This window comes from Lepisma saccharinum, chromosome 23, assembly GCF_977018435.1.
Source record: "Lepisma saccharinum chromosome 23, izLepSacc3.1, whole genome shotgun sequence".
Taxonomy (NCBI): domain Eukaryota; kingdom Metazoa; phylum Arthropoda; class Insecta; order Zygentoma; family Lepismatidae; genus Lepisma; species Lepisma saccharinum.
In genome coordinates, this window is record NC_139251.1 from 9812877 (window position 1) to 9839287 (window position 26411).

The 26411-nt window shown below is 38.9% G+C and overlaps 1 protein-coding gene across 1 annotated transcript in view; it reads left to right on the forward strand.

Annotated features, from left to right (window-relative positions):
- Positions 1-26411, forward strand: part of drosha (ribonuclease 3 drosha) — a 221289-nt gene that overhangs the window by 86005 nt on the left and 108873 nt on the right. Inside the window, exons 5-8 of the mRNA XM_083144582.1 lie at positions 85-227; positions 2442-2609; positions 3574-3763; positions 19836-19952. Coding sequence (XP_083000708.1) covers positions 85-227; positions 2442-2609; positions 3574-3763; positions 19836-19952 — 618 coding nt within the window. The remainder of the gene's footprint in view (positions 1-84; positions 228-2441; positions 2610-3573; positions 3764-19835; positions 19953-26411) is intronic.

Here is a 26411-nt window from a genome sequence, read left to right on the forward strand (position 1 = left end):
ATAGAAACTGCTCATTGAAAGTTACTACATTTTGCGAACTTTGCGTTTAATGTTTACTGTACTTTATTCTTGTATTTTCTCCAGAAACAGATGCGGAAAGTTCCAGTGAGTCTTCATCTGGAGAAGAGAGTTCAGATGATGATGATTCCACAATGGAGGAGCTGGAACGCAAGAAGCAGCATCCATATAGATTGCACTCGGAACTTTGGTTCAATGATCCTGGAGAGGTATATTATTTGCTTCTTATTTAGAGGGTGCTTCAAAAGTCTTTGACATTTTCGCTAATGAATGGTTTTCAGGATGCGACAAAAGACATTTGTTTTCCAGCAAAATGGCGACCCACCCTATTTCACCAGAATCGTTCGGGATTCAGAGCCACCACACTGAAATGTACCGAGTACCTTCTTTTCTAGATTACTTTTCATTAGTACTGCCAATTTTGTTAATAAATGTTTTTCGATTAAAATGTCAAGAGGCTTTTGAATCACTCTGTATTACTGTTACGTATTAGGGTGTGCCAATTCTGATGCTCTTACTGATTTCCACCAATATCAATCCTGGCACTTGAAGTTTGTGATGGGATGTAAGAAGTGAGGACACTCAAATGTCAAACTCTCTTCCAGTAGTGCACCCTGGACTGCATCATACAGACTAAGGAGGCTTTGGTGCCTGGACCTGCAACCAGTATGATCCTTGTGTTGTGTTGTCTATGTGTGTTTGTGATTGTCCACTCATCCATCTCATCATATCACACCATTCATTTTCATCTTTACACTAACCACATGTGGCAGAAAAAAAGCAACATAAAATAACCTAATTGAATCAATTAATCAATCTGTTGAAATTTGTGACAGACACAGAAGTTTGCTGCCTGGGAGTTCAGCCAATCCAACACTGCCTTTTTCAACACCTCGTTGAGACACAAGCCACACTTTTTGAGCTGTAGGAAGACGTGATGGTCACTTGGTGCAAAGTCCAGACTATACTGGGAGTGATCAAAAAGTTGCCATCCGAACCTCTGAATCATCTGAAGTAGTGATGTAACGAAGCTGGAAATTTACTGATGCCGATGTACTCACCGATAATTTTTGGAAGAGATACCGAAGCTAATATTTAACTTATTCCGATACGTAAGATTATTCGACAGAAATTAAATGTTATTTTCAACATGACAAAAATAAATTTACTATGTATATTTCTATTGCATATTATATATACAGTATGTACATACAAATATATTCTCAGAGATTTAACATCAGTACACAAGCAGTTCTTTGAAATGCAAAATTAATCTTTGTTCTTAATATTGTAAATTTAATGCTGTCAGATTCAACTTCAGAAACATGAGTTTCTTCTCTTTTCGGAAATCTGTCCAGCAACACTGAACACTCGTTCACAGAATACTGATGCAGCAGGTATGCCCAAGTATTTTCTCACCACTTGCTTCAGGTTTGGATACTCATTTTTCAATTTCCAATACAACAGTGGATCATGGAATAGTCAGTTCAGCAATGAAGATTCATAACCTAATTTTCAGTAAATCTTACAAAATCAAAATATAAAATATAAAAAGGTAAAACTCTAGTATTATCGGTAAAGATTTAAATATCTTATTTTTGTCGATCCCAATACCGAGTCCAAAATGTAAATTTTTGCCGGTATTCATACATCTGTAATCGGTTTTGGTACATCCCTAGTCTGAAGAGTGAGCGCAACATTGTGTGGTCTAGCGTTGTCATGGATAACAACACATCCTCAGCTCCGCATTCTACATCGTCGGTTTTGTATGACAGCTTGTGCATCAATGATTTGAAGAATTCAAGGTGTTGAAAAATACAGTGTTGGATTGGCTAAACTTCCAGGTGGTGAACTTCTATGCAGAGGGTATGAAAAAGCTTCTTCCACGATACCAAAAGTGCTTGGAAAAAAATGGAACAATGTTTGTAACCATTAATACAATGTTGCTGCACATGGCACAGTGGTTTGGATCCCACTTTAAACTGTAGGTCCAGTCCCGATCAGCCTTTATGTGCATAAAGTTGACTTTCTTTTCTAGTTTCATATAATCAATCGGCCTTTACTTTTTAAATGCACCTCGTAATATGTGCAACATCAATTGTACTTCAACCTTTAGCGAAGTGCAACTCTTTACACATATAAGTCTCTCAAGGTGAGGGGTTTTCAAGTGTGGGCTTTCGAAATGTGCAGTGATGCACAAGAAAATTGTAAGAGGTAAAATATTTACCGAAGACAGTTATTTTTTTCTTTTTCTTAAATTTGTACAAATAAAAATTTTAATATCCCTTTTCCAAAAAGCTTAAATAGGAGACGACTAAGAAAATTTAGGTTTTACACAAAAACTATTGCAACAGTTAGTTATTTTAATAGGTTACTATTATTATTACAGTTTCATTGTTTAACAAGCATATTTTCTTCTACAGATGAATGATGGCCCATTGTGCCGTTGTAGTGCAAAATCTCGAAGATCTGGCATCCGGCATGGCATATATGCAGGAGAGTCTAATCTCAATAAATGCATTGAATCCTCTAACAATGCTGACAAACTTTATCACTATCGGATCACAATATCACCTCCTACAAATTTTCTCGTAAGTATTTGTTTATTTTATACAAAACAAGTGTTATTTGAAGAAAATGCAGTTTTATTTTCTTGGCAGTTACTTTTTTAAAAAATACATTTTAATACAATATAAGACACTATTAACTGCCATGTTGTTAACCTATACTTATAAGAATGATTAGGATTTTTCTCATTAAAATTCTTCAAGAAACTAGAGAACAAATGACGCAGTTTATTTCCTCCATTTACCATCAACACAAATACATAAAAGAATATACTGTTTTAGCTGAACAGGACAATGACATTTGAAATAACTCTTTCAATTCCATTCATTACGTTAACTTCCCAAATATTTGCAGCACAATTAATAAATTTTCTGTGCTTTTCATAACTCACAGGGTATTTCAGACCTCAGAAGGTGTCGTGTTGGTAAATAAATCTTAAATTTTATCTTTTAGAGTTTATTTCGCATTTTCAGTTCATTTCATTACAGAACACCTTTCAAAAACATGAAAAATTAACATTACATTGTGTTCTTTCACATTTTATTTTTCTTCAAAAACGAAATATGCAAGCCCCTATTCATTATTTAATTTCAACAATGTAGAATAAATTTGATTCATTTGATTAACATTCAAATATTCATTCATTTGTATGTTCAGTCATCATAAAGTGATCTAGAAATTTATTTAAAAGTACCTGTAAAACCTGGAGAAGTGAGGGAATTTGGTTTAGCAAAATGAATTGCAACCCTGCTAATATAGTGAACCACACATTTTATATTTTCCCAGTTTTTACATTTTACCTTTCCTGTTCCAATGAAGAGAAATGTAAAATAGTCCTGCATTATACATTTTCTTGATAAGTTCTTTGACCACAGTCTTTTGAAAAGATATAAATTCAAGATTGTTCTTTATGTATTTTTAATGTTTTTTCATTTTAGTAGTAGATGTTATAATTTCTGTGAAATTTATAATTATTTTCAATTTCAGACAAAAACTCCAACAATTATTAAACATGACGAGCATGAATTCATTTTTGAAGGATTTTCAATGTTCTCGCATTCTCCGCTTGAAAAGTTACCCACATGCAAGGTGATCAGATTCAATATTGAGTACACCATATTATATATTGAGGAGAAGCTTCCAGAAAATTTTGCGATCCAAGAGTTAGATCTGTTCCGTGAGTATTAATTATAAAATTCAGGATAAATGTTTATGCTACCTTTTTCTACAAGGGTGATTCAAAAAGTAAGGTAACTCTTATGGACAAACTTTATTCCACAGGCAGATATTGTGATACACAGTAGTATGGCACTGATACACATTACTTTTCAGCATTTGTTCCAACGGTATCGAGGCATTAATGCTGGCATAGAAGAAATTTGCATTAAGTCCCTGAAGCCACATCATGGCAGCTTGCTGAACTTCCATATCGCTTGTGAATCACTTCCCACTCAGGTGGTTCTTCAACGGTCCGAAGAGATGGAATTCTGAATTGGTGGGCGTGCTTGGCCGACCAGATTCTTGCTCATCTTGCACATCTGTCCTGCCATTATCGAACTCGGTACACCAATCCCAGACCTGTTTCATTTGATTAACATTCAAATATTAATTTATTTGTATGTTCAATCATCATAAAGTGATCTAGAAATTTATTTATACATTAGCACTGTATACCTCAACCAGTTGACGAGGAATTTTTGCTGGTGAGGTGCCCTTTAGATGCAAAAACCTGATCACACTACGCACTTCCACGCTTGACTGTTTCCGTGAGAGCAGCCATCTTCCAGCTTATATTGCGAGGGTCTGACGCAACATACGTTCCATATAACAGTTATGTGATAAAGCTGTGCTCTTCTTCTGCGAGCCTGGTGGGAAATTTGAAGAATAGGAGTGATATGATACCCATGAGAGCTCTTGTCACCTTACTTTTTGAATCACCCTCGTAACCAGATTATTCCAAATGCATAAACTTGCACAAAATCATAATACAATCCTCCATCGTGGTATCTTAACATTGCTTGTAACAATGAACAGATACAAAGTCCTGGAGCAACTATCTTCGTGATTAGCCAAAAGTAGCAGAAAAGCAAAGTAAAATAAACCATATCAACCAATCAATCAAAGGTAGGGATGTGCCGATATGAAATTTTGGCCGATACCGATACAGTACCGATATAAAATTTACCGATACCGATAACCGATATTCTACCGATCCGATATAAAATTAGAAATGGTCCTTGAAGACCCTGAAATTTTCATTGATCTCCGAAATAAATCTGTGTTTCCAGCTGAATGCAATGCAAAAGAAGTTGAATATTTAGACATTTACTTTTTCAGAAAGTAGGGCATGGAGATTATCCATAAAAATAACAACAAAATGGCAGAATTTTGGACTAAATTATAATATATTTATCGATATATCGGATCGGTAAAATAATCGGTAATTTTACCGATAAACTGATACACCGATATGCCTATATCGGCCTATACCGATAGAGTACCGATTAATCGGTCCCATCCCTAATCAAAGGTAACCAACAATTCATCGCATAAGGACCAGAGGAATGTAATTCCAAACATATCTCCTCTGAAAAGCTCTATTTGAAGTCAGATCGATGTATCCACCTCTAATCCTTAATGGTAAAGTAGAGTCATAGGTAAAAGGTAAAGATCCCTCCTGTGCATGTGTACACATGCCATGAAGGCATATGGGGTGATGTGGTGGTAGATCTCCGCATATTCTTGATCTCGACCATAGTTGGGATGATGTTATCAGCATCCCACCCAGCTGTCTTTACCCCCTAGGGTTACCTCCATGTATCCATTGATATGAGGCTGGGTGGACCTTAGGGCCACACAGAAACAGGGAAATGACTGGAAAATTTTCTCGTTCAGATAACCTGCCCCATCATGTATCTCCAATTTACGGACTTTTTTTTTTAGTCAGATATATTCCTAAGGATACAGTAGGCACCCTCTAGTTCGTCTTCGGTTGGTTCGGCCCACCCCCGCCACCTTGCCGGGGACAAGTCACCACTTGTTTGTCTAGCACTAAAAAGTATTGTGCTGTACAGATTTGTCGTGTACAGCTCTTGCTATTGTACGGACTCACTGCTCCTGTTATTTTGTTTTTTCGTCTTTACTGTACTGTTTTGTGTGCTGCGTTGTTTTATGTGTACGTTTACTATTGGAAAATGCTAAACGGAAACATACATTTGTGACTATGAAACAAAGATTACATGCCCTAGAGTGCATAGATAAAGATGAATCAGTCCAAAGTATTTGTAACGATCTTAAAGTTGGTAAAAGTACAGTTAATGACTGGCGCATAAATAGAAAATCCATTGAGAGTTTTTGTGTATGGCTGTACCGTTTATAGGATTTATTGGTCTTTTTTGCATTACTTTTGTTTGCTCGGCCATTTTTTAGTTTGGCCTATGGTTCGGTCCTGAGGTGGATGAACTAGAGGGCCCCTACTGTACATGATTTCCTCTCTCCTGTGTAAATTCGATAAACTGGAGTCTCACTCATCTGCTTCACACACAACGAATTAACACCACATGCCACTTTATAGATTTTGGTTGGTACCAAAGTTCTTCATATGCTGTGTGATGCCCCTGAACAGCAATTCAGTGTACAGCACAGCATGCTGCCATAGTATTCACAACAGTGTCCAATGGTTCTGTGGCATGGAATCCCACTCGTTCACCAATGCAGTCCTGATCTTATTGAGTCCCTGGAGGTGGGCAACATCCCCCCAACAAGTCGGCAACAATTATGCTCAGTACAGTTTAAATCAGGGGACAGGGGAATATGCTTACCGTTCCATATCATCTGTTTCCAGGTATTCATCCTTGATTGCAGTGTGTGTATGTGATAAATAGGAATCTTGGTTCTACCACACCTCACAGTTGAATATATTGTTGCAGAGTAGCCTTTAGATATGTTTGAACTGATATCTACTCTTTTGAACCCACCGAGAGATATACAGGGTGCCCCTAAAGTCCCATTACCATTTCAATAAAACGTAACTCTGAGACCACATAACATAGAGCAGTCATTTTTTTGCAAAGTGTTCTACAGCTCAAAACTGTTTTTGTACGTCAGTGCACCTCAACGTGTGCCCCTCTTGTTTCCCTCAGGATGTAAAGGTGATATTCCACTTCTACCCATACTCGCTGTAGCATATCAACATAAACTGTTTGCACATCTGCAATGATCCTTCTGCAAAGTGTAACAATGGACTTCGGAGGGCTGCATTGAAATGCAACTTGCACATTGTCAATAGTTTGTTGAGAGACACCAGGTCATCCACTCCAAGGCAGGTCGTTCACATTACCAGTTGCTTTAATGTTCTGCACCCATCTCAGAATGCTGGGTTTCTTCCATATTGATGGCAAAAGAGTTATTGCACAGTAACCAGTGACTTGCATTCAACATACCACAGCACACCTTGGGCTTTCTCCTGGGATGTCATCATTTTCCAATCTGCAGAACCAAAATGAATACCAATTAACTAATTAGAACAAACGAACGAAGTTACAACAAGAACAAAACTCTTTGAACTGTGGAACATTTTGCTAAAAAAAAACCCTGCTCTATGTTATGGGGTTTCAGAGTTACATTTAATTGTAATGGTAAGAGGACATATATATATATGCAGGGTGTCTACTGACCTGGAAAACCTGTGAAACCTGGAATCTACTTTTGTACCTGGATAACCTGGAAAAAGCCTGGAATTTAACCAGAAACCTGGATTTTTCTCAAAGTTACCATTTTCACTACATATGTCCACTTCACTTACGGGCTTATGGTGACTACAGGGATACCTGAGCAGAGTCTGCCACTGCCTCCGCTTCAATTTTGGGGGGAATGCTGCAATTCAAGGGATTTCTTCGCTAATTTTGAGAAAGTCTGTGAAAGCACACAGTGTGTGAACATGTATGAGAACATATGGTTTCATTTATAGCTGCCGGTAATATTTTTAAATGTCAAGAAAAGGAAGAAAGTTATACTAGAAAATGTACTCAAAGAACTCCAATCTGAACACATTGTTTTTGTTACTTACAGAATTATTGTACAAGTGCAAAGTACATTTTGTATGAGTATATTTTATGAATAAATTTGTATGACTGGGTAAATTTTGTAAAAATAACGTAACAGGCCATTCCCCATCCAAGAAGAATATGCAGTAACATGCAATTATATAAATTTTAATATGCTTAGAATTTAAATTAATAATTTTTAGAACTTTTGTAGTAAAAAGAAAATGTAAAAAATATACTACTACCAAGGGATATGAATTATACTGCAGTTAAGGGTGAGGAAACTTGCTTTTGTTAGTTACTGCAAATTTTTCTCAACTGGCCTTCTGGTAGGGGTGATTAACAATAACAACTTTTCTTTGTTTAAAGAAAATAGACCTGGAAAATAATATAAATAGACCTGGACAAACCTGGAAGAAACCTGGAATTTAAAAACAAACATTTAGTAGACACCCTGATATGGTAGATCCATATCTTTTTATTTCTGAAATTACAGATATGGAACTGCAATTTTGACCCATTTTTTCAACATATTTTTAGCTTTAAATTGCAATATTTCATCAATCAGGGCTCATATACAAGTGACTCAAATGGCTTTGGAGAGATCTTGAAGGGCTCTTTCACATGAGATATAGCATGCCTATGCCAGGGTAAAAAAAACAATTGAAGGTGGTGTCAAGAGAACTTTGGTAGCAATTTTCTCAAAAATGGGTGGTTTTTTTTTCCAAAAAATTGTATGTCATGCATACACTATTACCCAATAACTACAAAATTTAAAAATTGGATGCCAGTAGGATCTGGAGTTATGTTAGATGATCAAAATCGTACAGTTTAACTGCTGTAATTTAGGAAATACAAAAGATATGGATCTACAACTTTGCATATTTTCCTACCTCAGGTGGCTCTCTCAGTATGCCAAATTTCAAAGAATCGATATATCTTAGGTTAAAAAGTGCCTCTTCATTGGTTGATTTCATGTGAAGTGGCCCCATTGCTAAAGCATTGGCCGATTTTTCCATCTTGTTGGACCTTTACCAGTGTGGGGAAATTACATTCTGTTGAGTATTTAGTTCCTCGGACACGGCCACCTTAGCAGGGAACGGAAATTGTATGTTAATACATGTTTATGTATGAAGAGGAAATCAGTTATATTATGTATTATATTTGCTCATAATGGCATGTAAACTCGAAAAATTCATTTTTATTTTCCATATTTGTAGGAGGGTAAGTCAATATATAAGTTGCAAAATGGAATAGAAAGAAAAGTTGAAATAGTTTCTTGATGAAATGTGGTTTATTTTTCAACGTTATCTCCATAAATATTTAGGCACTTGTCCCAGCGTTTCATGAGTCCCTCAAAGACAGCAGCGAAGAAGGTTTGTGGTTGGTGTCGTCAGCTGGTAACCTCCCAATAGACCTCCTCCGTATCCTGGAAACAGTGAGTACCCAGGGGCCGTTCATCAGTGGGCCGAAGAGATGAAAGTTGGATGGTGCCAAATCTGGACTGTAGGCTGGATGTTCCAGTTGTTCCAACCGTAGGGACCGTATGTGAGCCACTGTGGTATTGGCACTGTGGACGAGCATTGTCATCCAACAGAAGAACTCCATCTCTCAAAGCACCTAGACGTCTCCTTCGAATGGCTGACCGTAACTTCATCAGGGTTCTGCAATACATGCCTGCAGTGACAGTGTGATCCTGGGGCGGAAATTCCACGAGTAGAATGCCTTTACTGTCCCAAAACACGGTGACCATCACCTTCCATGCTGACTGGTTGACCTAACACACCTGCCATCTTACCCACTTGGCATTCGAATGTCTCACCGCCGCTCGAGAACGTGACTACTAGCGCCGTATAATACAAGGTGGTGCTGCCACCTACACCGACACTTGTGGAAAGGATCAATGCAACAACTGATATTCATAAAACAATTACACATTGCTGCAGCAATTCGAAGATATTTCATTTTGCGACATATATTGACTTTCCCTTGTACATACATTAAATTTTGTCTCATATTTTACATATTATTTCCCTATTTAAGAACATATCTCAACGTATGCTCCATATTCACACAATACCTTCATGTCCCTGTATGCTTAAAGAGATGGGTGAATTCTTGCGAATAACTGACAAAGTCAGTTGTTGAATCGATGTTAAACAAACAGAAGTTTACGATGTTTTTTATACCCTCCAATTGCGTACATTACAAGTTTTCTGTCATCCGAACAATATTTTTTTCCCTCCAATTTTGCACCTCCCAACTGTTTGCTTTGCCATTGTAAAACACTTAAAAATTCTTGTTTATTTACAATTGTTGTCAACAATAGAGAATGAGGGCTCAAGCATTGGCTCCTGGTTGTTACAAACGTTAATTTGGCAACGTTGGAAGAGAGTTCTAGGTCGAGCAGCCCATTGCTAACCCCACCCTCGCTAGTAGTTGCATGCCCAACAGTAGTGCCAGAAGCAACGATTTTGTGCCACAGGCTTCTAATTTCTCTTCAAAACAGTCACGGTAATAGTTACAATGCCGAGACTGCATTTTATGTAGCTTGTGTAGTGTCTTATATTATTAAAAAGGTAATTTTTTTACAATTTTAAGTCTATATTTAACTCCATATTTTTTTGGTGAAAAATAACTAAATATATATTTACATATTTAGAACATTTTTACAACATATAAATACATACCCTGCTTATCAGAAAGTGAGGGGAAAACTACTGCTCCCAGTCAACCAGGGTACACAAAATTCTAAGATTTACTGGCAGGTGTAGCATGGATCTCATTCCAAAATGCAATTATTTGCTGCTGGTTTCAAACGGAATAACTTTGTGTAACAGCACAAAACTAGTCCAAGTAACAATAAACGTAAAAATAATAACAATAAAATAAGTGAAGGAAAGCATTCAGACCATATGAAGATACAGTGAAACCCCGATTTTACGTTCCCGCATTATACGTTTTCCTGCTTAATACGTTCATCCAGTCAGGCCCCGGCAAAGGCCATGTTAAATAATAGGACGTTCACCTCAATTTTACATTCGCTCTAACTCCCGTTTCCCCTCTTTATATGTTTTCCGAGCCATGAAGATGTCTTAAAATTTGGCAGAAACCTGTTCTGTTGACTCTGCGACTTCTCCCTCCCTTTTCTTGCTTTTGCAGCTGTTTCATTCATCACGCGACCTCTAACTTCCAGATGTTAGGCTTTCGTGGGAGAGGAGGGAGCGAAGAGGCATGATCAGTGGAAGGGCAGGGAGGGGGGTGGAGGGGGAGGCAGGTACAACTTGCATTTGTCATACCTCCCTTGAGGGACAGAAAGGGAAAATGGCACTTCTTGCATTCCCCGTGAAGATGAAATGGCCCGATCCTTCTGCCGTGGGTTCAGATAACAAGCGCACTGTTGCCAAACTGATTCTCTCTAAATGCTGCCTTCCCTAGAGTTTGGACACAATGTGTGTGGTGTCTTTCTTCAGCCTTCCCCTCCACAAAAACGCAAGTGGAAAATTGACAACGAGACTCGATCACCTTTCGCTTCTTTGACCACACATTTACTGAATTCTTCATAGTTGACGAGAACGAAAAAAGGGGGGACTTGTTTGTAAAAACTTTAACTTTCTTCTTGTTTACAACGTTGAAAATGGAAAAAATTAAGGATTTGCCATACCGGATAACAACTGCACTTTTTCTTCAATGGAAATTTGTTTAGATTCCTTAGGCAATATGATTGGATGTTGTTCGATTATTGTTAATCTGAAGTTTTTTCACGAACGAACGCTATATCATTTGGTTATCAGAATGAAGCTGAAAACGCACAAGCTAAAGTGATATTTTTTTCTATGGGCAGATAGGGCGATATTTTACTCACTGATGGAAAAATATTCGTGTGAAATCAATTGTGTGTGAGGGGGAGGGTGGCGAGGTTGTGATTAATGATTGTTCTACGTGAGGCAGAGAATGTTTTCTCTATGCATATTGCGTAACTCGTATGTTGTAAAGTGATGGGGCCAGGAAAAATGAGTGAATAAACGAGATGTGTGGCAATATTTTCTGAGAGCAGCAAAATTTAGTGCACATCTAAATGTCATTAAAATGCATATTTGGGCCAAAAGAGCACGGGAGCCACCCAAGCATGGTGCTGATCACATCACCTTCAAATTGGAAAAATCTAAGAATATGTGGGGTAAAGGTGGCCGGAGCATGATGCTGATCACACCATCTCCCACATCCCGTATGCGTGCGTCACGGCATGGTGCAAAGTGCATGGGAAACTTTACCTTCACCTTTTTATCATTTGCAGGGGGGGACGTTTGCTTTGTCATGCCCCCTATGGTGTCATCACTAGTAGTGCTGGGTGATATATCGTCCAGATGATATATCGCTATATTGAAAAAATATCATCCAGGCGATATCAACTAGATGATATATTGGCAATATATATCATCACGATATTTTAGCGATATATACATATATCGTGCCGGCTATATATCGTCACGATAATTTGGTGATATATATCGTCAACACGATATATATATAAAACCCCCACTTGTAATTTTTTTTCTTCCGCTCACTATCTTTCATTCCTTGTGAATAAGTGCATAACAATTCCCCCTCCCTAAATTCGCATGAACGAATCCCAAATTATTCTTCACGAAGAGCTAGACCGTTCTCTTGACCAGATTCTCTCCTTAGCCTCCGCTATTAATTCCCCCGCTCCTTCCCCCCGAATAACCAGATCCAAGGCTCAACATCCCGATTATCCACAGTTTCTAGGTGGTCTAGAAACTCCCAAACGAAAAAAGAAACACCCAGAACCCCAAACCAGTACACCTAGAACTAACACCCCTACCACCATCAATCCTACCCCTACCACTATCAATCCATCCCCGTCAAGAATGTCCGTAAATATACCCCATGGCTTATACCCCGCCCCCTTCACAGGAAAAAACCCTCAAGAAGTTGAGCAGTTTTTTGAAAAGTTCGATAGTATTGCGGGCGCTTTGGCGTGGGAGGAAAATAAAAAAACGCGAAATGTTGCCATTGTTCCTCGCAGACATAGCGCTCACATTTTTGAACGATCTCAAGAAGCAGCCAAACTTCAACACCCTCACCTTTCCTAAAATCAAAAAAGAATTAATTTCATTATTTAAAGGCAGTCACTTAGTCAGCATGCCCATCCAAATTTTATTAGAGACAAAGCAGGAAATTAACCAGCCCATTCATGATTATGTTATTCGTAAGAAAAATCTCGTCCTTCAATTCTTCCCGCAAGCGACGAACCCTCAAATCCTTTCCTATGTTGTGTCGGGACTTCGATCTAAACACATCGCTGCGATAGGAGACAAAGAGTTCACCGACACAAGTTCTCTTATTGCACATCTGCAGAATCAAGAAAGGCAAGACATGCGGATTCAAGCTAGACGCAATGAGGAACAAAGTGAAGCGATGAAACTGATAGATGCCGCTAAGTACATGCACTCCATTTACGCAACAGCCTCCCCTCAGTTTCCCAGCTGTACGCAACCACAGGTCAGCAACACGCATCCTTTCCCCACACCTCAGCCTGCTTCGTCATTTGTGACATATTCCCCCCCTACCCCCCTCCCGCAGATCTCTCAAGCTCCATACAACTTTCTTCCGCAGCAATCTTATCAAGCTACACCAGCTCTCCCGACCAACTCATGGCAAGTCCAAACCACGCCCACAGCCCCTCCTTCCCTCCCCTCCAGTCAAGCTCCACACACGCAGTCCGCTAGTTCTACCAGCGCGGCCGTTTCCCAGTCTTGCAACGCAATTTTGCCATCTGGCGGTTCAACAGCGAACCAACTAGATTCAGTCACAAATCAATTGCAAACCTTAACATTAGAAAATAAAGTTGAAGCGTTGTGTCACACTGTCCAGAACCTGGCAGATCAAATACAATCAAATAACAGTAATCAATTTCAGACCCGGCCTACTTTTTACGGCCAGGGGAATGGCAATCGCAGAGGTTCTACTCGCGGCATGCGACGTAATTTCAGATCTCGAGGTGGAAATAATAATTCAGTCGGGGGGCGACAAAATTCACAGTTTTCGCAATGCCAGATCTGTTTCCGTTCAAATCACTCTACCAGGGACTGTTTTTATAACCCAAACAATGAAAACAAGGGCGATTTAAACTGAAAAACCGTGTGAATCGATGGGACGGATCCACACACAAGACAAAATTTGACACAGTTCCTATCCTTGAAAAAAACAATCTATTCTTCATTCAAGCTCATGTAAATAATAACCCCCTAGAAATTATGATTGACAACGCAAGCCAGATTAGTATTTGTCCTGAGCATTTAATTCCACCCAATGCAAAGAAAATTCAAATGCACAGCATTATTAAAGGCGTCACTGGTAACAGACTTCCTATCTCAGAAATTGTAATACTCCCCCTTCACATAGGAAGATATAGGTACTCCCACCCTTTTAGAGTTGTGCAATCCAAAGAATTACCTCCTCTCCTTGGCAATGACTTCTTGAAGACACAAAATTGTGACATTTCACTTAGTACTAACCTGTTAACTCTTAGACGCTTAGGCCATATTCCGAACTATAACCTTCCCACAAAATCACACACCTACACCATCCCTGATGTAATTTTTTCTAAACTACACTCTACTAGCAACCAACACAGTTTAGTAACAATCCCAGAAAATGTAACCCTACAACCTAGAACCCGAACATATGTTTCAGTTTCCATCACTCCCCCCCTCCCCCACAATATCCTACTCACACCCTCTCAGGAAACACTCCTTACATACAATATCCTCATACCCCATGCTCTCCTTAACACTTCTTCCCCTCTGTTACTAATTCATAACCCCTCAGAGAAAGCAGTCACACTCAAATCCAACACCCCACTTGGCCAAGCAACCCCATGTGACATTCTAGTAGACATGACAGACGCATCCAACACTGATACGACTACCACTACATACGCATGCACAGAAGACAATACAGAAAACACAAGACTGAAGGAAAGTCAGAAAAAATTTGACCCATCTTGCATTAGTATTAACCCTGACTTATCAGAGGCAGACAAACAAAAAATCATAAAGTTAGCATTTGATTATGCTGATGTTTTAGCTTGGAAAGGCGATAAACTCACCACAACCCCAATTTATGAGTACGACATTGACATTGGCGACAATCAACCTCCCTATATGAGACAATACCCCATCCCTTTGAATCTTAGAGAGCAAATGAAAATTGAGCTTAACAAGCTCTTACAAGATGGCATCATTCGCAGGTCAGAAGGTAGTCCATTCCGACACCCAGTTCTCTTAGTGCGCAAGCGAGACAATTCGTTCCGCGTGGTGTCTGACCTTCGGGCGCTGAATAAAATTATTCAGCCCTCTTCTCTCCCCACACCTAACATTGATAACATTTTAGCAGACATGGCAGGGAAGAAATATTACACAACCCTTGACCTTAAATCGGCATTTTTTCAGGTAAAATTAACAGAAAGGTCGAAGAAAATGACCTCATTTGCAATTAGTAATTGTGGAAATTATGAGTATGAAGTATTGCCAATGGAATTGAAGACAAGTAGTCAGGTCATGAACAATGTAATGTCTATGGCTCTATCTGGCATAGATAGTTCCGAGATATCTGCATATACGGATGACATAATTTGCTACACAAACTCAGTTGACGCAATGCTACAAGTTTTACATAAAGTCTTTGCTAAATTACGTGCAGCCAATTTGAAACTAGGGCCAAATAAATGTAAATTTTGCTTTGAAGAAATTCCAGTCTTAGGCCATCTTGTGTCGCAAAAGGGATTCCAAATTTCTGATCACATCCTGCGTGCAATCAAAGAATTCCCTCCACCTAAATCTAAGAAGAATTTGAAATCTTTCCTAGGCATATGCAATTTCATCAGACGCTATGTACAAGGGTTACCCCTCATGACCTTGTAAAATCTCCTGCACATACAACCTCCTATCTCTTCTTAATTTTCATAGCTCTGCTGCTTCTCTGTATTTGCATTACCTACATGTACTTACGTCTAAAACGTCACACTTCTTGCTGTTCATGTTGTCACCGGCGAACCCCATCTCCTCCTAAGACATGTTCCGTTCCTATTATTAGTCCTCCTATTTCCTTAGCTACTATATCTCAACGTCCCACACATTCTCCACCACCTCCTCCCACTCTTCGTCAACTTACAACTCCCACTCGCTTAGCTCCTCCTCTTCCCACACGTATCACCTTCGATGATGGCTACTGTCTACCCACCCCTGTCATTTCACTTATGTCACCTTCGACTCCAACCTTTACTCTTCCGCACTTAGGCGAACACCTTTTATTATAATTTCCCTTCCCCTTCCCTACGCTTGTCGGCTCCCCCTTGCACAACGTCACCATCTGGCCATACTACACTCACGGCGTTCTCAAGCATCTCTTCGGCAGTTCCGCATACAGCCAGTCACCCAGCAGTCGGTCAGCGAGGAATCATCATGGCGCAGCAGTCATCCTGGAGCAGCTGTACAAGCAGCCAGCCAGCAGCCATCTATTGCAGACATCATGCAGCCAGCCAGCCAGGAGCCCTCCTATTGCAGCAGACACCATGCAGCCAGCCAACCAGCGGCCATCTATTGCAGACATCATGCAGCCAGCCAGCCAGCAGATATCTTATTTCAGCTCATCATGCAGCCCGCCAGTCGGCCAGTGGACATCATGCAGACACCATGCAGCCAGCCAACCAGCTGACATCTTATTGCAGACATCATGCAGACATCATGCAGCCAGCCAGCCAGCAGGCATCCTATTGCAGCCAGCCAGACACCATGCAGACATCATGCAGTCGGCCAGCCAGCAGATATCTTATTGCGGCACACCATGCAGACATCATGCAGCCAGCCAGCCAGGAGCCTTCTTATTGCAGCACACCATGCAGACATCATGCAGCCAGCCAGACACCATGCCACCATCCTGCAGCAAGCACATAAACATGTAGCCAGCAGACCACAGGCAGCCTGCAGCTCAGCATACCACCAGTAGTCAGCATTCCAGCTGAACATGCAGCCAGACCCGCGCAGTACCAGCTATACCGACAGCTCCAACTTTTTTATTTATTTTATTTTTCCACATTATTATATACAGGGTTTTTATTTTTTTTTACTCAATGTACTTTCAAGTATTATTTCAAAATATACTCTCCATAACCATCTCTACTCTGCTTCGTAACCACTCACAGTGGATACATCTTGGCCAGGGGAATGATGAAGGAATTGGGAGCATAAAAGTCGAAACATTAATTTGCCTCAAACATCGCTCTGAAGCTCGCAAGTTGAACGCTCATTCACCCCACATTCCACCGGATGCAGAGCCGAGCAACAAGAATTTTTCCACTCGGCTCTGCACAGTCAGCAAGGCAACGGCCCTCGCCAGCGGTGAGTGCACCTCCACTGTAAATTTCCATCTGCATCCAGGGATACCCCAGGTGCACAGTGGAGGTGCAAAGTCCACCAACCTATGACTCAAATCCAATGTATAAAACCGCTGGAGACAGTAAATCGATCTCTCACTTCGCTCCAATATCACCACCAAACTGATCGACGAGAAGAGGACGACGGCCTGCTGAGAGATTGCGACACTACGAGGCGGCAACAAGCGAGAAGTCCATAGCAGTCCGGATTAAGCCAACCGAAGAATCTGCAAGAATAAAACAAGTCGCCGAATTGCCTGCCGTCTCTTATCGTCATCTTTGATCTCTCCAGCGGACACCTGTCACCGTCGCCGACGCCAGAAGCCGAGGGCCAGACCAACAGCAAGGGGTGAGTAGCGTTCAACAACACAGGCTCCCAACAATCCTTCATCAGCCTCCTTAAGGGTAGAGGTGGTTAGCCAAGTCAAACTTAAGACCTATTGTATATATATCTGAGCTACGTCCCGGCGTGACTCGATCCCGTACCTTACCCGACGTCACGCTACAATATATATTGTGCCGGCGATATATCGTCACAATATTTTGCGATATATACCGTGTTGGCAATATATCATCATATTTGGCAATATATCGTCATGATATTTTACCAATATATATCATGTCAGCGATATATATTGTGGAGACACTATATCGCCGATATCATTATACGGAAAAAATATAGTAATGTATCATCTGTGACGATATTTTCTTGACGATATATCGCAATATCAAATTTCCGATATCACCCATCCCTAATCACTAGTCTTGTAATTACTGAAAAGTGCCACCCTTTTCTCTGGCGTCTAAAATTATGCAGTTGCTCTTCAACCGGAATATGCGTATTCAACAAACATAGAACATAGCGTACTACAAATAAAAAAAAAATTCCCATTTTCCCCAACATGAGCTCATTACTCGGGCACTGTGCAGAGCTATGCAGTAATTGAAGGATTCAGCCCCTTTCTCATTTTTTAATGCCCCGCATCGGAAATCTTGCTCATGAGTCTGAAGCATTGACATGACAACATTGGAGAACTTCAAGCAGTGATCCTTCTCCCCCTTCTTCCTTCTTTCTTCCTGCAAATTGGCCGGAAATAAGCACACTTGTGATAAAACTTGTTCAGTGCCACGCAACCACCTGTTCGTCTCCTCCCCTTCCCCTCCCATTACAAACAGGTAGGAGAGGTGTCTGCAAGCAACTGTCACCTGGCAACCGGCGCCAAATGTTTCGTCTTCTGGCTCCAGAGCTATGACTAATCCAAAGGGAAGAAAAACGGCGTTGTTTTGAATATCCTCTCTCCTCTCCCAAGGTTGTTTTGTTTTGACAATTAGGAAACACGAGTACCAGACACAAAGCGAGGAGTTAGAAACAGAAGAGCTATTTTTTTTTCTTGTTCTGCCTTCTGATAAACACCTTGAACACACAGAGCAGTGCAGGAAGGAAATGCACATGTTGCTAAGAATAATATAATCACTGTTTTTCTTCGGAACCATACATTCATGTGCTGAAAATAAATCGCACATTAATCATTGACGGCGAAAAAAAAAAGTGTTATTGGTGGAAGGGGGTGTGCTGTTTGCCCTCCGCAAGACTTCTAAATCCAATAATAAATCGTCAATTAACATGGATGTATATAACAACCAGTGGTGTGCCCAAAAGGCAGTGATGCGGGTCATAAGCCCCCTCCCTCTGGCCAGTATTTTTTTAAAAAGAAAAAGAACGTCAAGGGCAGGAAAAGATGGCAAAATGAGGGCTGACTACTATATAAAGTATATGTAACCTATTTACGCCTTTCGAAAATCCTGCGTGCGTCACTGATAATTATTGCTGCGTCTAAAAATGTGCAAGTTTGATGAAGCTTGTTTTGTTCACTTCATGCTGTTGGGCTGATCGGGACTGGATATATATGCAGCTCAAAGTGGAATGTGAACCATTCTGCACATCTTCAGGACACTTTGATTACCGTATATAAAGATGCTTTGCATCCAGCTATAGATGATCACCCCCCCCCCTCCAATTACCCGGGACTTCTAAAAATAGCAAGTAATTACCAGTTACAGAGTTAACGGGGATCTCACACGATCAGATGCATAAACTGAACCTAACAGGTGGAAGTTAGAAGCAGACATCCACCGTCCCTACCCTCGAAAGTGGGTACCACTAATCCATCATTGATTTTAACAGCACGTCTTGCTTTTGACCTTAGAACTTGATTATCATACTTCCTTCCTGTTGTTAAATAATTTTTGATACAATATACCCCGTAAAAAGTCGATTGTGCAGTAATTTCTTACTGACACTTGAGTAATAATTTTTTGATACAATATACCCCATAAAAAGTCTATTGTGCAGTAATTTCTTACTGACACTTGAGTTTCTCACCTCCCTTATTCTTATCTGATTTTTACGTTTCCCGCATTTTACATTTTTTATTTACGGGCCCCTGAAAAACGTAAATTCGGGGTTTGACTGTATAAGATGATATATTTTTGTGCCCCTTAGACCTGGGCTTACTGAACCTAGCTCTAATCTTACCTTGGATAGAAGTGTCAGTTTGTCTTTTCAGTTGAGTTACAGATGGCTGTTGCGTGTAATTTATTCAGAACAGTGAAGTAACAGTCCAGTCATGTTAGCATATATGAATGCTTACATTATCTCTATTTAAAATTGAATATATAGTATTCTGAATAGCTTGAACTATGAACTTGAATTTGAAGCCTTTTATTTATTTTCTATATTTCAGATACATACTTATTTCAGGAAATTTTAGAATTGGTTGATTTGGAATTTAGAGCATCTGGAGACAAAGGAGGGTGTCCTCAGTTTCACTTCATGCCACGATTTGTACGTGATATTCAAGGTATGTAATTCTTATATGCATTCGTAGTTCTCTGGAATTGTGTTTTAAATATAGCTATGTAGACATGAATTTACTACATACAGTGGAACCTTGATTTTACGGTTTTCAGATGACTTAGTTGAAAAGGAAAATGTAAAACCGAGGAAAAGTTGGAACTATAATGTGTAGAGCCACATACTTGTGGTAAATAAAAGATCAAGATTTCGGTATAAAAACATGCCATATTTCAGGATCAAAAGCGGTATATAAATTGACATATTGGTGTTAAAATGGTGAATAAAAACCTAAACTTGATTTAAAAACTTTACTTATTACAACAAATTAACATTTCACTTCTAATAACACATTTATGTAGTTACCAGAGTATTAAGTTTATTCCTGTGTAAAGGAGTCCGTCCACTCTTGCTTCTCCAATATTTACAGCACAAGTTATCAATTTTCCGTGATTTGCATAACTCAGGATAATTCAGACCTCAGAAGGTGTCAAGTCGGTAAATAATCCCTAAGTTTCATGTTTAAGAATTTATTTCGCGTTTTACAGTTCATTTTGCATCATTTTGTGAAAAAACATGTTAGCAAAATGCACCTCACACTTTCAAAGAATGTGAAAAATTAACACTACAATCTATTAATTCATATTTTGTGTTTTTGTCAAAAATATATATAATATGTATGCCCCTAATAATGCAGGAAAATGTAAAATCCAGGGACATAAAATTGGGGTTCTACTGTATTTGTGATTTCAGATGATTATTAAAAATGTAGAAGATATTCTTACATTGAATATGTAACAATGATGTATTGTTATCTACAGGGTGAGCCACAATTTCCATTACCCCCTATGTATTTTGCGACCGGGGAAGGTTATGGATCTGAAGTAAATAGAGTATAAGAGACGAGACATGTTAGCTGAGTAGGTTACAGACGACAATTTAGTCCAGAATGTCTGTGTGGACACCATCATTTTCATAACAGAGAATTATGCACCTCCAGATACAGTGTGGAATTTTACACAGCATTGTGCAAGTGACTTTTCATCGTGTGATAATGCATTGTTAGGTTATATCAAACAGAAAATTCCCGGCATGCGCTACAACACAACTAACGAATTAAAGAAGCCGTTCGGCATGCATTTGTCACGATCACTCACACAATGCTGCATACAAATTTCACACAGTACCTGGAGGCACATAATTCTCTGTTATGAAAATAATGGTGTCCACACAGACGTTCTGGACAAATTGTTGTCTTTAACCTCCTCAGCTAACATGTCTCATCTATTATCATACTCTATTTACTTCAGATCCATAACCTTACCCCGTCGCAAAATACATAGGAGGCAATGGGACTTTTGGCTCACCCCGTATATTGTTATTTAATATCGATGAAATATTTTAGATAATTTGATGCGTGAAAACAACTTAAATAATCTACCACAATTCAAATTCCTAAGGAAAAATGTAAAGTTCAAAATAAACAAATTTGAATTATCCAAACACTTGAATATTGTGTATAATTTTGAAGTAAAAACAAATTGGGAATACAATTCACCTGTAACAGGCTTTGTAAACTTATTAAAAGCTCTTGAAACAAACTTTATGTGCTGAAACATTTTAAACTTTAAATTGATTATTTAGTATTTGAATTTAAATGGCACTTTGAATATTATTAGATTATATTCTTTACTTCAAACAAAACATTTTCTTGTATTTATCATGTGTAATTATTAACCTATTAATACAAATGACAGAACAAATTTTTTAACTTATTCATTTCATGAAGCGGTAATAAGAGATGTATGTAATGGACTGGAGAAAGTGCTTGCATATCCTCAAACAAAATATAATTTGTTGTAATATTACCTGAAAATAATTTCTTCTGAATATATTACTAAAAGAAAGTTATAATCATTGTATGTAGCATGATTTTAGCCTGTGTCTAGTTATATGAATTAATAATGATTGTATATTATGTAAAATGACACATAAGAAATACCTGGAATGAGTATTATAAATTAATGCAGAGATCTACGTTCATTGCTGTCAAGTTTTTACATTAGCAACAAACCTAAAATAAAATAAATTTTATAGTTTTTGTATATTCCCCTATATCCCACAATATAACCATGACGGCAATGATAAGATATCCTTCATCTTATCAATGATGTTCATAATTACAATACAATTGTTAGTGTTATATAAAGAATGACAGTCACAATAGCTTTCCTTGCTGGGGTGAACAAAATTTAGCCATCATGCTTTGGTGGCTTATTTGCAAAGATACAACACATACAAAAATACAACAAACAGTAACATAATCAACATGCAAGGGTTAATAATGTAACAGATCTTTCCTATAATAGAAAGTCAATCCTTAACTATATTTTTATCCTTGCAGATGTTTGTTTAACATTGCACAACTTTTCGGATATAGAATGGAAAGGTTTGATATTTTGGAGATTCTGTCTATACTTTATTTGTTGTACATCTAAGGACGTCAAGTTGACAAAATTTTCTTCACTTCTTGCACCTAAAATGGTCTCACATATAAATTATGAAATTTGAGAATTGTTTTGTTGGAGGAAGAAACTTCTTGCATGATTCCTAATCAAAACTAAATCATCTTAAACAATTGTAAGAAATGTTTAATTTGAATGAGTATTTCTTATTAGATTTCAAACATTTAGTTGTTTCAATTAACTGTATATTTAGCTGTCAAAGATATTTCTTCTGGATAGTCTATTACAAAAGTTATATATATAGTTCCCACACACACACATACACACACAGGGTGGCGACAGACCTGGAAAACCGGGAAAAGTCAGGGAATTTGAGGTGTCAAAAAAAGTCAGGGAAATGTCAGGGAATTTCGTCTTCATTGACTTTTTTAATTTTCTTGTATTTATTTATTTTATTTATTTATTTATTTAAAGATATTGTTATGGAACTCTGCACGGGAACAGGAAATCTCGTTCGTAAGTTTCGGCCTCAACTTTTAGGCCTCTTTTATGCGCAACAGAACCACGCCGCCAGAAACCAGTGATAGCAGGAGGAGGGAGGGGGGGAGATATATATATATATACAGAGAGATATACATATATAGAGAGATTAATTTCTCCCGCCTGGGCTTCTCGGCAGGAATTTTAAATTCGAACACTCTTTGGAGGAATATTGTTATAACTCGGGCACTATGGGAGCAATCTACTTCGGATAACTTTTGTTTTGCAGCTAAAACATCAGCGCATGCAACCGTGTACAATTCAGAACACCGGACCGAGGAAGGGGGCCTGGGGGCACATCCCCCGAATTTCAATGGAAAATAACATAAAAATCTGGAGTTTGCCCTCCTCTTCTCCAACTATTTTGGGGAGAAGGCGCGAACTTTAGTATTCTTTTCAAAGAATGGACATTTCTTAAGACAATGAAACATGTTTCATGTTCTTGGGTGCCATACAAGTTGAATAATAAGCCTCTTTTTTTTTTTTTTTTTTTTTTTTTTTTTTTTTTTTTTTTTTTTTTTTTTTTTTACGAAAAATCTGTGATTTGCATTTTTGGATGTAAATTGTTATAACTCGGGCACTATGGAAGCAATCTACTTCGGATAAGTTTTGTTTTGCAGCTAGAACATCAGAGCATGCAACCGTCTACAGTTCAGAACGCCGGACCGAAGAAGGGGGCTTGGAGAGGGCGACCCCCGAATTTCAATGAAAGAAAAAACATAAAAATCTGTAGTTTGCCCTCTCTTCTCCCGCTATTTTGGGGAGAAGAACGTTTCAAAAGAGAATGAAACATGTTTCATGTTCTTGGGTGCCATACAAGTTGAATAATAAGCCAAAATGTGAAACTCTGTCCTGTTTTTTACGAAAAATAGGTAATTTGCATATTGCTCAGAAAAGTGTGATAACTCTGGCACTATGGGAGCAATCTACTTCGGATAAGTTTTGTTTTGCAGCTAAAACAACAGAGCATGCAACCATGTACAATTCAGAACGGCGGACCGACGAAGGGGGGTTTTTGAGAATGAAACATGTTTCATGTTTTTGGGTGCCATACAAGTTGAATACATAAGCCAAAATGTGAAACTGTTCGGAAATGTGGCATGGATTGTGGAGAGGGGGATGTTGGTCATCAATATGAATTTCCCAGGCTTGCTCCAGACCTGTGTCAGAGTTTCCACCCAAACATAAGAGTATGAAGGTCCAAAAAGCACATTCATTTCGTAATCAGCACCATGATACCATATGGTATCATCGGGCCAGTACAATCATACTCTAATGATACCATAATGGTATCATTGGGGGAGTAAAGGTTAAGCCTCTAAATATTACATGGAAAATGCATTGAATTATCATTTTTTCTTGTCCTTATGGGAGTAGTAAGGGGACTTGTCAACAGATGGAGGGGATAAGAGCGGGTGGGGCCGTCTGATAGTTGTCGGACATAGTAGTAAGGCATTTTGTTGGACAAACTGAAGGAACATGGAAACAAATAGGTTCCATTGATACATACGATTTTTGTCGAATATCGCCAGCCGACAAAGTATCTCACTACAACATGCGACAGAAATTGCATGGACTGCAACATCCAACAAAAATTGCATGCATAAACAATAAGAGCATTAGACTGCAAATATGCTGCTGGAATTTTATTACTCTTCTGGCTCACTTCACCTTATTTAATGTAGCAGTGCTTACGAAGGTTTTCTTTCATCATCCTGACGTATTAATGGTTTCGCACAAGTTAACATACGTTTACAATGACATTGCACTATTCTTAGATATCAAGAAGAATCCAACCAAACTGGATATATATTGAATACTATCACGAAAAAGTGAAACATAAATCTGCATTGGTGATCGTTATAAAAATTGGCAAGTGCATGCTCCCAATCTCAAATTTACTGCAACACTAGTATTGCAATGAAATTAACGCCACTCTCTGTCCTGTCTGTTGAAACTCGTGAGAGATGGTCATTAATATCTCACTGAGTAAGGTTAATGTCCAATATTATGAAACAAAATACTAATAATAAATACGTAAATATTTTAATATCATATTTACTCGAATCATTCAATCATAAAAGAAAATCTCTTTCTTCAAGAATTGACTTTTCTCTGCCAGCCCTGCTAAATTTTCACTTTCCATCTACTGATTTAAATGAGGGGTGGCCAGAAAGTAATTTCCAATTAGTAGGGACATTGATATTTAGCAAACGCGAAAACCGTGAAAAATGGTAATTGCTGCGAAGTTATGTTTAGGAATGTGCAGTGATGTCTGGACACATTTTTCGCCTGTTCATTTTTCGCTACCTGGAAGCAGTCATTAAAAGGAATATTGTGGTGATTGGTGTGAATGGCAACAGCAAAGTCCAGGGTTTGGGTAGAGGAGCGGTGGTTGTTGATGCGGAGGTTCAGGGCTGTGGATGTTTCCCCCAGGTAGAAGCTCCCACAGATGTTGCCACCGGCAAATTCACCCTCTACCCCAAAGGAACCTGCAACAGCTCTAACCTTATTTATATCCTCACGTGCAACATCTGTGGGAGCTTCTACCTGGGGGAAACATCCACAGTCCTGAACCTCCGCATCAACAACCACCGCTCCTCTACCCAAAACCTGGACTTTGCTGTTGCCATTCACACCAATCACCACAATATTCCTTTTAATGACTGCTTCCAGGTAGCGATCGTCCACTCCTTGCCCCAATCCACCAACACCTCAATACGTAGAAGATGGGAGAGGACCTACATATCGACCATGAATGCAACCACACCTCCAGGCCTGAACAAGGCCACCCAGTAACGCCCCTCATCCCCTATCCTCACCCTCACCACCACCTTTTCCCAACCAACCCCCCCCCCCCTACACTCACAGTTTTCGACAAGCCAGGCGAAAGAACCATTTTTTTTGTGGTACTGTCAACCCTTTTTTTCTTTTTTTTCTTCGGGACCTGGCAACACTGCAGGTAATGCTTACTCTTCCCTCTAGTCGCTTAGTTATACAACGTCTCTCTACTCCTGAAGATGTGATACACCATCACGAAAATTTGAATTTTTTATTTGTCCGGTGAGTGTTTCCTCTCTCCTCTTTCACTTTTTATTTAGCCCTTGTGGCCCTCCTTCCTTTTATCCTATATATATATATATATATATATATATATATCTCAAAGTCCTTCATGTGGAAATATTTCAGCCACAGTGAAATCTTGATATTGTATGAGTGATTTAATAATTTTACTTCATTTGTTACATCTTCAGACTTATATTGGTGGTTGGCTTTACAAGAGAGTCTAAGCAAGTGATTGTCCAATATTGTAAAGTTAGGATATGTTTTATGCCAATTTATTTCAAAATTGTCTCCCACTCATTTGATTTAAATTCTGATTCATTGCCCGTTAACAAGCCACATAGTGGTTCAGATCCCGCTTTAAACTGTAAGTCCAGTCCCAATTAGCCTATCTGTGC